This window comes from Anastrepha ludens, chromosome 6, assembly GCF_028408465.1.
Source record: "Anastrepha ludens isolate Willacy chromosome 6, idAnaLude1.1, whole genome shotgun sequence".
In the NCBI taxonomy this organism is placed as follows: domain Eukaryota; kingdom Metazoa; phylum Arthropoda; class Insecta; order Diptera; family Tephritidae; genus Anastrepha; species Anastrepha ludens.
Genome location: NC_071502.1, coordinates 100,986,214 through 101,000,586, shown reverse-complemented (window position 1 = coordinate 101,000,586; position 14,373 = coordinate 100,986,214). Strand labels below are relative to the sequence as shown.

Sequence of the window (14,373 nt, the reverse complement as noted above, 5' to 3'; positions counted from 1 at the left end):
GAAAAAAGTAGTGCCAACTTGAAAACCTAACCTCTAAAAAAAAAACCCTTTACTTATCATATTCAAAATACAATATAATTTAGTATTATTTGCTTTTTTCGAACTTTAGAAGCCAACTGACTTTATTCAATTAAATAAAAATACAATTCGATTTCACGGATCCCATTGAACATCTAAGCAGTCATATTTGAAAATTTAATTTTCATCTACTTCAGCTTCTTGCTCTTCTTCGAATTCGGCATCTTCATCAGCAGTTGCTTCTTGATACTGTTGGTATTCTGAGACCAAATCGTTCATGTTGCTTTCCGCCTCAGTGAACTCCATTTCGTCCATGCCCTCGCCTGTGTACCAATGCAAGAAAGCTTTCCTACGGAACATAGCAGTGAACTGCTCCGAGATACGCTTGAACAATTCCTGAATAGCTGTCGAATTTCCAATAAATGTGGCAGACATTTTTAGACCTCTTGGTGGAATATCGCAAACAGCAGTCTTCACGTTATTTGGAATCCATTCGACAAAGTATGAGCAGTTCTTATTTTGGATATTCAGCATTTGCTCATCAACTTCCTTCATTGACATACGTCCACGGAAGATGGCAGCAACCGTGAGATAACGACCGTGCCGGGGATCGCAGGCAGCCATCATGTTCTTGGCATCGAACATCTGTTGTGTAAGTTCTGGCACGGTGAGAGCACGGTATTGTTGAGATCCTCGTGATGTTAGTGGAGCAAAGCCAGGCATGAAGAAATGCAATCGAGGGAAAGGAACCATATTCACTGCTAGTTTGCGTAAGTCAGCGTTCAATTGACCAGGGAATCGGAGACAAGTTGTTACACCAGACATTGTCAATGAGACTAAATGGTTCAAATCGCCATATGTTGGGGTGGTCAATTTCAGAGTGCGGAAGCAAATATCGTACAAAGCTTCATTATCAATACAGTAGGTTTCGTCTGTGTTTTCCACCAATTGATGCACGGAAAGGGTAGCATTGTAGGGTTCCACAACTGTGTCTGATACTTTAGGTGAGGGTACGACTGAGTATGTATTCATTATTCTGTCGGGGTATTCTTCACGGATTTTTGAGATGAGTAAAGTTCCCATACCGGAACCGGTGCCACCACCCAAGGAATGTGTCAGTTGGAATCCTTGAAGGCAATCGCAGGATTCAGCCTCTTTGCGGACGACATCAAGCACGGAGTCGACCAACTCAGCACCTTCTGTGTAATGGCCCTTCGCCCAGTTGTTTCCGGCACCAGATTGTCCGAAGACAAAGTTATCTGGACGGAAAATTTGTCCAAAGGGTCCCGAACGCACTGAATCCATAGTACCAGGTTCCAGATCGACAAGAACTGCGCGTGGTACATATTTTCCACCGGACGCCTCATTATAATACACATTGATGCGTTCTAATTGCAGATCACTATCACCGTGATAGGCACCAGTCGCATCAATTCCATGTTCGTCCGAGATGATTTCCCAGAACTAAAATTAGATAAAACAAAAAACAAAAATCATTGATTAAGAAAAATTTGTTACGAATCGCTCTCATTGATTACTAAAAATATAAATATTGAATCTCTAATCTCAGCTTTGAAGCCAATTATAAAGATCTATATGCATACAGACACACATCCACACATAACATATACCACCTTTCTCATCTATATTTGCCTACGTTAGCATATACCATTGTATTGATTTGTATACATATGTATAAGCATATACGCTTGTATGGGCGAACGAATAACTAAAATTTTTTCACTATTACCATTTATCGCTAACTTTTATATGTATAACAGCAGAACTTGTTTACCCACAACCATGTTTAGCATTTTTTAAGTGATGAAGTCATCGCAGTAAATCATAAAAGCCAAGGCGATACGTGGGCAAAAGTCTATAGTCTGTAGTCTGCAGTTGGTCACATTTATGCACAAACAAGTATGCATGTGTGTATACATATAGAAAGCTATGTAACAGCATAAATGAAGTATGTACATATCACAAAGGTGTGTAACAGCATAGGCGTACGAAACAAATTGAATGCGGCAAAACACTTACGTCACCAAATCTTAGATTAAAGTAGGAAAATTAAGACTGATTTAAAGCTTACGTCATTTTTCGACAAATATCAAGGTGTGGGCGGTTAAATAGTATTTTCATTACAACATATACGTAAATACATATACATATGTGGGTGTTCCAATTAAACAAATGAAGGCTAGCCTGATGTCTATAGACAACTATTAAGTGTACCATATCGCATAAACAACCACCAACCTCTTTTCTTTAGTTCATTCCTATATATAAAAACATACATATTTACATTAAAGAAAATTATATTCGTCAACTTTTCCTTTTCCACCATATTCAATACACAAAATTTCTTCTGTGATGATTCATACCGGCAAATCTGTTGTACATAAAAACTAACACGAACTCTTCGTTCTAGTTCTAACCTCTACAGCTGCTCATATACACACATATCTTGTACAAAATGTCGACGTCACTCAATTGTTACGAACATTTTCGGTGAAAACGCTACCTCGGTTCAACTTCTAATTGGATGTGTTTTCAACTAATAGCTATATCTGAAGATATTAGAGCCAGAAATAAACAAATTTTCCTATAGAATGAAATATTTACTGCAAATGTGTTCAATCATTTGAATGTGACCTATGTATATGTAGCAACGCCGGCAGATGAATTGCTGTTTGCGCAAACTTCACTGAAAAAACTGTACATTGTGCTCATAAAGAGAACACCTGGTCGATAAATCCCATTTCTATATCGAAAATCCTTAACCATAGCTATTTCCTATCAGATACACATACACATATACACCATATACACAAATCTAACAATTAAATATGTATGACCCGGAAAATATTGATTTCTCTTCTTATATAGTATTTACATATATGTACCAATCGGTACATTCTACAAATGTACTCAACTTTTCAAACATCACAAATTCCAATTATTTTTTTTATTTTTTTTTTAATTTAATAACTTACCTTAGCTCCAATCTGGTTACCGCACTGACCAGCTTGAATGTGAACGATTTCTCTCATTTTGTACAATCAAATTTAATACACTTTCAACTTAATACAAATATAACTTTCGCAAATTCCCAACGATGTTTGTTCTTCAAACAACTGATTACTGCAAGCTATGGTTACTTTCTAAAAACAGCAAGCGCTTCTACCGCCCTTTTTACCTATCAGACAACGCCCAATACGTCTTGCGTTGGCCGACGCTTTTTCACAGGGTTGCCAAAATTTTTCACGTCTCAAAAATTAAGCCACAACCGTGAATAAATGTGCGTAATAACAAATGCGCACGTTTTTCACTACAGAACTGTTGCATTTTAACAGATACAAACTGAACTAAAATTTACTTGAATGCTTCTATACTCACACACTGATTTCATTTCAATCCAAGATCACGATATATACATGAAGCGATTTTTTTGCGAAAATTAATCTGATGTTTACTTTGAGGAAAGCGATTTTTGTTGAGCTATATTGAATCGCCTATAAAATCCTCTCGTACAAATGTTGCTTAATAAAACGTTTAGCATGCAGCATTGATGAATCATGATCCATATTGCAAAATATCTTTATCTATATGTAATGCCTATAAAATATACTTTAAACTCCGGATTGGGGATTTATATTTGTATTTAATGCTTAACATATATGATATCAATTTGCGATATAGCGTGACAAATTTACAAATAAAATTAAATAAGAATACTAGGTATACGATAGGGTGCGATGAAAATATTACACAACAAAGTAAATCAATGACAATACGACAGTTCGCAGTGGAAAAAATAAACAAATAGTAAAATATAGCACTTCAATACATTTTTGTGTAGTTGTATGGTACAGTGGATAAATATAATGGATGAAGCCAAGTCTTTGTCCACCTGATCTTGCCAACGCAGAGGAGGCCTTACGGTGAGATACGGTTCACTAGACAGGGCTTTACTGCGGCCGCAGTCGGGAAAAACCCGAGTCAATCCCGTAACGTAGAACCGGCTGCAGAGGCCTTCCTCTTCCTCTACTACCACCAGCAGGTACCAGATTGAATACTTTCAGAGCCGGAGCATTTGTATTCATTCGGACGACATGACCCAGCCGACGAAGACGCTGGGTCTTTATTCGCTGTACTATGTCTTTGTCGGCGTAAAACTCATACAGCAGATCCGAAATTACCTAAGGAGTAACAATTTTTACGAGCTCATTTTTTTCGGGGGCATGAACAGAATTGTGAGACTCGTCGGCTAAATCTTATTATGATAAAATTGACAAAGTTAATAATCCACACAGCACTGCAGTTATGGATATACTGACGCGATACTTATTTTAATTTTATATAAAGCATGTACTATCGGCGCGCAATCCAGCTAGACTTAAGGAATCCATCGATAGGAATCCCGATCCAAACATAAAATATGTACTGAACGTGTCGCAGCCGCCACAATTATTATCATTTTTAGCCAATTTAGTTTACGATTTCGTTTCTGTCTTAACCAGCTGATCACCTCTGACAAGTTCTTTTAAGAAAGCAAAAACCAAGAGTTTGAGCACAATAAAAATTTAAATGCGCAAAAATGTACAAGAAACTTAAAACGCTCACACAAAACACTCGCTCTTAAGTATTTGCAAAAAGTAGATTTATCACAAGGAACTATTTTGTGCGATCCCAACGTACAGATTTTCAGTAAAATAATATAATGGCCAAAGCTGCAAATTATGTTTTTACTCACCGACTGAAAATTTTGAGATATTTGACAGCTAATGTCAAATAAAGAGTAGTTTAATTGAAAAATAGAGTGCTGCATATTATATAGTTAATAATAGTTTTGTAATTATTTGCCTTCAAAGTGCCCTCGGGAACTTTACTATACTATACTTTACTTTGGCACATTATAATATATATTTTTCCGAACTTCACTTAAATGCACAAAACATACACTCACACGTGTGTTTTTACTTATTTTTATACTTGTATTCGAAATATTTCAATGAAAATTAAATGCAAGCGCTCTTTCATCACTTTCCAATTTTTAACGAGAATAACAATTCATTGGAATTGAAAACAGTACAGTGTTGCCGGATACCTGTAAATGAAAATAAAATTTCGAACAAAAATGAAGTATTTCAGTTCAGTGTTCTTAATGAGGATGAGGGTTATTGTGCATCCCTACTACACACACGTATATGACGTTTTAATTTTTGGTTTAATGGTTTTGAAGTGGAAAAGAGTTCAACACAAAAATACCATGGATGGCGTAACCGGAGTTGGACTGATGAGGGCCGAAAGCCGCTCTTGCGGGAAAGACAGTCTACGCAAAAATACTATGATGACATAGCCGGAGGTTAATTGCCCACGCGGAATGGAGTTCTATGCAAAAATACTGTAGATGGCGTAGCTGCAGTTGGACTGATGAAGCGCTACCGAAGGCCACCGACGCGAAGTGGAATTTAAGATAGGGATACACCCCTCTTTACAACATTTTTTTCAAGGCACATTATATATTGTATGTAATACACATTGTACTAAAGATTTCCCAAAAACTTTAAATTCCGCCCCTGGCAAAATGCAAAATGCTAAAAATATACGGAAATAAATATTAAAACTATGTTCCGAAAATTAAATGAATTTCAATTACTGTTAAAACCATTATTTTATAAATTTTTACTATACGAGTATTTGCATTATAGGCCATTTTAAATTTCACTAATTAATTCTCTGCTTTATTTTGTTCACTTTTCTATTTTCTTTTTTATAGGCCGTTCTTCTTTCTTCTTTTTTCAATTTTATAGGCCGTTGAAATATTGAACAAAATTGATGACGAACATGATATACATATTCTCATAAGACGCATTTCAGCTTGAGGAAGATTTGCTAGAATTACACAAAGCTAGAAGTTACACAAAAAGCGTCCTTGCGGACAAAAATTTCGTAAAATTAACTTAAACATTCTCAGTAAGAAGCTATGAAATTTTGTCCGAAGTTTTCCATCCGTCAAATTCATGAAAGCTGTTAAATGATGTGCAGTGTTTCATTTGTAAATAAAAATTTAATGCTGAGGCAAAGAAAGATATTTTTTCTTTAGTATGATGACAAGCAATTCGGTGGCATGTCTTTTTTATCAGAGACGTTTTTTAACATAGCCAACCGAAAGTGTAAATATGGTGTATTCAATCATGTACATCAGCTGATTTTGCATTTACATGCATTTACAACATTCTCCAAGATTTAAAGGTCATGTTTATATTATCTATGATGTTTATGCTATTAAAACATTATCTATGGTTAAAACATCAACAACGAAATCGGGAAATATCTTTGTAGCTCATTAAAACTTTTTCTGTAAATAAGAAATTTCACAAAAACAAATTCACGACAGAACTTTTCGAATAACCAATACAATTTCAACAAGCTCGGTGTAAAAATTCTTAATTTAATTAGCTTAAAGTTTTCTGATTGCGGTGTTGTACAATTTACTCGTCTTCATACCGCGTTAAAATACTATATTCACTATTCGTTCCCACGACAGTCGGTTCTGCGTAACCGGAACGACCCGGATTTATATCCGGCCAAGGACAGTCACTTCAGCAGCATTCCTCGCATAAGCACAGGGAAAGTTTATGCTGCTGCAACAACAACGACAACAACTATATTCACGATTTCCTTTATTGTATCAGATGTTTTGGCTTAGCGATGGATAAAAACGTTCTATATTTTTATATTCCATAAGGTTATATCAAGAAAAGTAGAATTCTTTTATTATCTATTAATTTATCGGAAACTTAAATTTGAATAGTGATATTAAAGTAGCATTTGCTTTATACACTTTTCCTGTTTATTTCAGGAGGAACGTAATTTTCATCAACCACTCTAGGTTTTTTCTTCTTTCCGAACCATTTCTTGGGATAAGTTTTATTCTTTTTGAATATTTCAAGATCGACTAGTTCTTCGTTTTCAAAATACCAAAGCTTTTGCTTCTTCTGGGCCACGTCGGCTAATATTTGCTCAATACGTTCTTTACGTTGACTAGGAGGCTCAGTATTTACATTCTTTTCCCTTTCTACAACATCTTGCTCTTTCCAGAACGTATACTTCTTTTTTTGTTGTTCAATTAGTTTGACTTCTTCCTTTCTAGCCGCTTCTAAAAAGGCTGACAGTAGGACATCTAACGTGGGTGAATCTGCCGTTTGTTCCAAACTCGAATTTATTGCGTTTGTTATCTTCTCATCAACTTCACCCATGTTTTTTAACAAGGTTTGGCTGTATTGTAATGTGTCCTTACAAAAGTTGATATTCTTACCATCCAGAAGTGAAAGAGCCAAATCTTTTTTATTAACTAATAAAGTTCCTAATAATTTGAAGTTTGCAGTAACATCATTCGAGTTCAATTCTGCTATTCTACAGATAGCTCTTCCAATCTCACCAGCAAAAGTTGTATTGTCCTCGGTATTTCGAATAAATTTTACACGTACTTTAATCTAAAAAGTTTATTTTTTATCAATATACTCAATATTCGAATATTTTTAATGAATACTCACCTCATCCGACTTTTTTGTTGGTTTTTTTGTTTCTGTAGCCACTGGTGCATTGATTTGCTCAATGTTTTGCTTCAAATATTCCAAAAATGATTTCAAAATTAACCCCACAACTAGTTTATTTTCCAAAGTTTCCTGTTTGAAAAATTCCAAACCAATTTCCGCAGCAGCCAAATAATTCTGTTTTTGTAGAAAATGGTTTAGAAGATAGCAACCGAGGAAGTCGTCTATGAATAGCCCACTTTCCAGGCGGTTCTTCAAGAGAGGTAGTAACTCATCTATGTTTTCATGATCAATAAAATTCCTGAATATAGCATAATTAGTGGCCTCAAATGTAGCTGATTTTTGTGGCTCTGAACGCAACTTTAATAATGATTCACTGAATTCGTTGTTTCTATTTTCATCGTGGGCAATGCCATCGACTATGTCAATCTGTATGATGCCTTGCGCAGCTAGCCCTTTGGATCGAACATTGTTGACGTGCGGAGAATGTGTATCGAAATAACTTAAAGCACTTTTGTATTCATTTGATAAATAATTTCTATAAATTTGAAAACCGAACTTAAATTGCGTGTGAGCTATTCTTAACCTAAACATCTTGATCTTGTATCAATTCAAATCGGCGAATTTGATTATACAATAAGAAATGGAATACAGCACAGAGGGTGTATATTGAGTGAAGTGCTAAAATAAAATTATGAATTTACCAGTCGAATGGATCTGACTGGAATACTTGAATAAGCGGAACAATCTGAAATATTGTATTTTTTAGATTGATGTTATTCGCAAAGTTTATATATATATATATAATATACTGTATTATCATAATTCCCAAATGGTCGAATTACAACATATTTTCTAGAGAGTCCTTCTTGGGAACAATTATGTTCTATCTATATTATTATAAGTATATGATATAATTGAGTAAAAACAATACTAACTTTAAAATGTCGTTATTAAGATAATTTAGATTTTTTTTCCTTGAAAACGGAAAGAAGCTTATAACGATTTCTTAGATAAAATGGATTTTTATCCTGTCAAACAGCATTTCTAAAACTTTTGGGACAATGTTTTAAGAAGAGAAATAACAACAACAAAAAATGTCAGTTTTATATTTTTTTATTCTTCCATTCCACTTTTAGTACTAGAAGCTGAAATTTTGTGCCTATTACTATTATTTTTTAAAATATAAAAAAATTATAAATGAGATTTGTTAGTTAAAAAACTGGTCTCAGTTTTCATATATTGCACATATAATAATTGCCAAACCTTTGGTTACTAACGTTACTAACTAGCCGCTTACTAACAGAGTGTGCTAAGTCACAAGCTGCAGCCAGGTGAAAGATACTTTCCCATACAACAACAGCGGAGCATGGTTCAACTACCACACAGTTTCTCCAATCTAGATTTGACATGGGTAATACACTTTTAGTTTAGTACGTCATAATCGAGGTTTAGGAGTGAAAACAAATTGTGTCAGTAATAAATTGGTTCTCGTTAATAGGAAAAAATAAGTGTATTATATTTATTATTTGCAAATGATTTCGGGAAAAACAAAAACAACAAACGAGGCGAGTCTTAGTATCTATTATTATACTTATTTCCTTTGAGTTCTATATTTGGTTAGTACTCCTAATTAGATAGTTTTTGCTGTAAATTTCTAGCATTTTATCTAGTATAAAATGCAGTGCATATTCATTTCTATTTAACTATGTATGTATGTGCGTATTTAAGTTACATACACGCGTGTGCGTTTGGGTGTATGTGTGTATACAGAAGCAAAAACTATTGTATTTACATATAAAATTTACTGCTATGTTGAGAAAGTTAATTCAGTTAGAGTCTCAGTTAATATATTAACAATAAAGAAGGGAATTCATAACTAATTAGGTATTAATTTTGACTAATCATTTTATTTGTCTAATACTTATGTATGCATGTAGATCGAATCAAAACGACCGAGATTTTTACCTGTCACCACATTAACAGATGTCCAGGCTGTTCGCTGCGCCGAATTTCATCCGAATGGAAAACTATATGTTGTCGGATCAAATTCGAAAACATTTCGAATTTGCAAATATCCGCAGTTATCTGAACTAAAGTGGGTATTTACTGTTATTTAGAAAAGTCACAATCTTGATTATAAATTAAATTGCCTCTTCAATTTAACTTAGAAAGTTTCAGGAGGTGCAACAGCCCACTGTTTTATTTAAACGCACAAAACATCATAAAGGCTCAATTTATTGCACAGCATGGTCGGCGGATGGTGTATTAATAGCAACGGGCTCCAATGATAAGACCGTTAAGCTAATGCATTTCAATAATGATGAAACACAATTGGAAGGACGCGAGATAGACTTAACTATGCACGACGGCACAGTTAGGGATCTATGCTTCTTGGAAGATTCCATAAACAAATCTCGGCTGCTGATAAGTGGGGGAGCTGGCAATTGTAAAATTTATGTTACCGATTGTGCAACCGCAACACCCTATCAGGCGCTCAGTGGTCACAGTGGGCACATTCTTTCCTTATACAATTGGGGTGGTGTTATGTTTGTATCAGGATCACAGGTATGTATTGTATAATTAGACAAATAAGCGTTATCCCTTCTTAAATGTTTAAATTTATTATTTTAGTGTGAGTGTTAATTCAAGAACATACATTATTGTGCAAAATAAAAGCAAATGTTTCGAATTAAAATGCTTCAGAAATAAGACGGATTCATATTATGCATGAATGCATTATAAAAAATGTGATTGTGTATAGTAAATGATATTATGTATAGTAAATTTAGATGATATGTACATGTACATATATGATTTTATAAAAATGTGTGCATGTGAGAGTTCTCTTTTCATATCATACACATTTTTTAGTATATCATTTATGAGGTAAACCAACACAATCGGTAGTTTGATTTTGAGCATAGCATTTCTCTCTAGCCTAGTGGCGACCTGCCTATAAAAATATATTCATAAACACACCTGACTTTTCTGAAACGAGTTATCACATATATAACATACATATATATTTTTTTAGGACAAAACAGTTCGTTTTTGGGATTTGCGAACCAACGAATGTGTAAACACTGTGGCTCCAATAACACTTCAAGGGTCCACGTTTGGCTCACCGGTAGCATCAGTATGTGTTGATCCTTCTGGGCGATTATTGGTCTCTGGGCATGAGGATAGTGCCTGTGTGCTTTTTGACATACGTGGAAATAGACCAATACAATGTTTTCAACCACATACGGCAGACATAAGGTATGTTATAAAGTATTTTAACTTTTCCTTACATGTACTGATGTATTCTTAACATTCATTATTCATTACAGATCGATACGTTTCTCCCCTTCGGCGTACTATTTACTTACATGTGGATATGACAATAATATTGTGCTTACCGACTTGCAAGGCGATTTAACCCTACCCCTCCCATCTGTGTTAGTCGCGCAACACAGCGACAAAGCTATATCAGCACGTTGGCATCCGACTGATTTCTCCTTTCTTTCCACATCGGCTGATAAAACATCGACATTATGGGCATTGCCCCCGTTTTGAATGTTTCATTTTAACAATGTACCTTCTACCATTAATTGAATATCGTCCATACATATATTATTATACAAATTTCCCTACACTTACCAGTGACCCTAACCTAATTTAAATACTCATTAACTTACCATTCTAAATATACCTACTTAAATTATTGTTTACCTTTTTATATTATTTATAAATCAAAATAAACATTGTACTTAAATATATACACATATATATAAATAATTGTTTCGGATAAATTAACTCTTGCCAGAAAATAATTAAATGCCTTATTGAAAAAGAATTAATTGATTTATATTTTGATAGGGCAGCAGCTATTAATAACGTTTGTATGAACTGATTTTAGTCTGGAATTTTTTGTACTTTTCTGTTCCGACCTGCGGATATGTTGATTTTCACAAATTCTTAGCCATTAACTAGCGTTCATTTTTTGTTGCACGCGGGAACGAGTATTACAGACAACATACATCCACTTGTGCTTACATAATTAAGTCACTTCATCGCTTTACAATATTCGGAATATTTTTCACGCTAAATTTTCTATAAAAACAACAAAAACCTTAAACTTTTACAAAGTTCATAGAAATTTAACAAATTTCATAAAGTTTTCAACGTTTCGATTAGAATTTTTAGAAAACTTCTGGTATTTCAGCCTTATAGCCGATTTAATTTTAGTGCAAAAAAAGTACGTCACCAAAAAATTGCAAAAAAGAACGCGAAATTGAAAAATTTCATTATACAGCAATTTAAAGGCCTCAAAACTTTATACCCGGGAGTGTTCTAAAATTTCCGACTAAAAAATTTGATGGCAATTTTATGAAATTCGTTAAATTTTGTTCAATGCTTGGAACTTTGATTTATAAGGTTTTTGTTATAAAATGAATCGTCTTACAATATCTTAATAAAAAATTAACTAACAAAACCTTGAATGAAGATATTGCGAAAATTATAAAAATATAGCGAATTAATTATTTTAGCACAAGTACATGTGCCATCAGTATCCTAAGTTTCAATTTCACATTTTCATACAAAAACTGCTGACATGGGTTCAAAATTTATGTTTATATATGTATGCATATGAAATATAAAACAGTCCTCCATTAACCCTTTCGCTACATCTTTTTATTGCGCCATCCAAAAAATCCAATTTTTTGTCTGTATTTATTTCAGGACCAATAACAATACAAATACATTTTTTTTTTTTGTTAAGTGTTTTTTTTTTAATGTTGCCATATGGCAACAAATGTTTTGTATTGGTTTCAATCGCAAATAAACTTCTTCTGCAATCTAATGCAAGTTAACACCTTACGAGAAATTTGTTGCCATATGGCAACGAGCTTAGTTTTAAAAATTAGCACAGCTTTTAAAGCTGCGAACGAAAAAATATTTATATGCCAAATGACAGATTGAACATTTTTCTATATACTTTATTCAAAAATTGTTGAAAACATTTGCTCAAAATGCCTCAAAAATCAAAAAATGCAAAATATAAATTTCAGAGTGAAGTGCTATATGCCAGAAGGCTTTCTTTAAAAATTTTGTATTACCGATATATAATAGGCGGTTATTATTTATTTTATTTCTGTTTAACCATTAAACTTCAATTTTTGAAAATATGTAACAAAAAAGTTGATATTTTTTACAAGAGAGTGTTGGCGGCCTTTTAAAGTTTACTGTTGCCATATGGCAACAATATCGCGAAAGGGTTAACTAAAATAAGTAGGCGCGTATTTTATACATAAAAAAGGCGGAAAGCTTTGTTTAAAAAATCTTATATTTCCCCGTCTAATGAATACAAGCGTATTATTTACTTTTTACTATTAAGAATAATGCCATCGTATTTCTGTTGGAACCATTTCATGGCATCCTCCTTTGTAAGACGGTGTGGGAAACCAACTGTGCCAGACTTACGCTTCCTGTGTGCTACATTGTAGCCTGAAAGAGAAATATTTAAGATTTATAGGATTAGTGGAAATAAATGCTTCTGTAATTATAGTTTAAATTTCTTGAACTAAATATTAGATTTGCTCTGTTCATTGAATTAGTAATAACAAAAGGCTGGCGCATACATTCCTGACCACGCTTTCAGCAAATTTAGTCATTACAGAGCTACACTTAGGTTTGTTGCTGTAATAGATATTTCACTATCTAATGTCTGTATGTCAAACTCAAATAAGCTAGCTATATTTCAAATCGGAATTAACCAATCGCAAAACTGCTCACACTTAATTCCAAAATCTGATTGTGGAAACTATACCGTGCAACTAACCAAAATTATGTTAGTCACATTAAGCACAGATGCGAATTATTTTAATTTATGCACATTACTGAGTGCCAGAGGCGATTGACCAACAGACACCTAATTAAGTGCAACAGAAACCCACATTCATGTCCACGCATTTATTTTTCTCACCTGGGCGACCCAAAACGACATAGAAGTCCAGACCATAAATGCCGATGCCAGGATCGTATTTGATACCCAAATCAATGTGTTCCTGAATACCGAAGCCGAAGTTACCGGTGGCAGAGAAGTTATCGCGTCTCAATTCATATTCACGTACTTTCAAGCCGTGTTCCAAAATTTCTTCAGCCTTGGCACCACGAACTGTGCAGTGGACGGCGATTTTTTCATTACGACGAATACCAAAGGAACGCACAGTGTATCTAGCTTTTGAGAAGACTGGCTGTTGACCCGTCAGTTGCTCCAGCACCTAATTATTAATTGTTCACATTAATTATAATTGTTAGATAAATTACAAATTTCGCATTACCTTAGCGGCACGGGTAAGTCTGTCACCAGATTCGCCAACGCAGATGTTTAGACACAGCTTCCTAATGTGAAGATCCCGCATAGGGTTCTTAGCAGGGTCGCGTTTGATTTTCTTGACATCCTTCGTTCGAGATTTTACATGAAAAAGAAACACCAATTAATCCACAAAAGCACAGTTGAATCGAAAAAATATGAATGTAATTTATATAAAGCACTAAAAATCTGGGAAAATCACAAGCCGTTCATGATGAAAATATATTAAAAATACTGATGAACGCGGATAATAGACGACAGAAAAATTTCTAAACACCTACCGCCATGGTAGTAGAAGAAAAAAGAAAGATATGTATATATGTCTATATGTCAAGATGTCAGAAACACAATTATGGTTCAGTGGTAGTCATTTCCTCTTATTGGCAAAGCAGTGCAGAAATTAGTGCTACCATATTGAAGTGTGTTAAAATGTGT

General features: G+C 34.2%; 4 protein-coding genes across 5 annotated transcripts; 1 reads left to right on the top strand and 3 right to left on the bottom strand.

The window, feature by feature from the left end:
• Positions 1-78: 78 nt before the first annotated feature.
• Positions 79-3,207, bottom strand: LOC128865795 (tubulin beta-1 chain). Its single transcript, XM_054106146.1, has 2 exons — positions 3,015-3,207; positions 79-1,482 (listed from the first exon to the last, which is right to left on the bottom strand). Exons 1-2 carry the CDS (start codon positions 3,069-3,071, stop codon positions 196-198), a joined length of 1,344 nt encoding a protein of 447 aa, XP_053962121.1. The 5' UTR covers positions 3,072-3,207; the 3' UTR covers positions 79-195.
• Positions 3,208-6,071: 2,864 nt separating this feature from the next.
• Positions 6,072-8,228, bottom strand: LOC128865797 (uncharacterized). The gene is made up of 2 exons (XM_054106148.1): positions 7,581-8,228; positions 6,072-7,520 (listed from the first exon to the last, which is right to left on the bottom strand). The coding sequence occupies exons 1-2, from the start codon at positions 8,172-8,174 to the stop codon at positions 6,861-6,863; spliced, it is 1,254 nt and encodes a 417-aa protein (XP_053962123.1). The 5' UTR covers positions 8,175-8,228; the 3' UTR covers positions 6,072-6,860.
• Positions 8,229-8,704: 476 nt separating this feature from the next.
• LOC128865791 (WD repeat-containing protein 47) lies at positions 8,705-11,418 on the top strand. 2 transcript variants are annotated; one of them, XM_054106140.1, is made up of 5 exons: positions 8,705-8,994; positions 9,521-9,678; positions 9,752-10,148; positions 10,618-10,841; positions 10,913-11,418. In XM_054106140.1, the coding sequence occupies exons 1-5, from the start codon at positions 8,950-8,952 to the stop codon at positions 11,136-11,138; spliced, it is 1,050 nt and encodes a 349-aa protein (XP_053962115.1). In that variant the 5' UTR covers positions 8,705-8,949; the 3' UTR covers positions 11,139-11,418. The 2 variants fall into 2 exon arrangements, with proteins under 2 accessions (XP_053962115.1, XP_053962116.1); XM_054106141.1 differs by lacking the exon at positions 8,705-8,994 and adding an exon at positions 9,002-9,148.
• A 1,473-nt stretch (positions 11,419-12,891) lies between these two features.
• On the bottom strand, positions 12,892-14,293 carry LOC128865792 (60S ribosomal protein L11). The gene is made up of 4 exons (XM_054106142.1): positions 14,220-14,293; positions 13,907-14,026; positions 13,549-13,846; positions 12,892-13,070 (listed from the first exon to the last, which is right to left on the bottom strand). The coding sequence occupies exons 1-4, from the start codon at positions 14,223-14,225 to the stop codon at positions 12,943-12,945; spliced, it is 552 nt and encodes a 183-aa protein (XP_053962117.1). The 5' UTR covers positions 14,226-14,293; the 3' UTR covers positions 12,892-12,942.
• Positions 14,294-14,373: the final 80 nt, after the last annotated feature.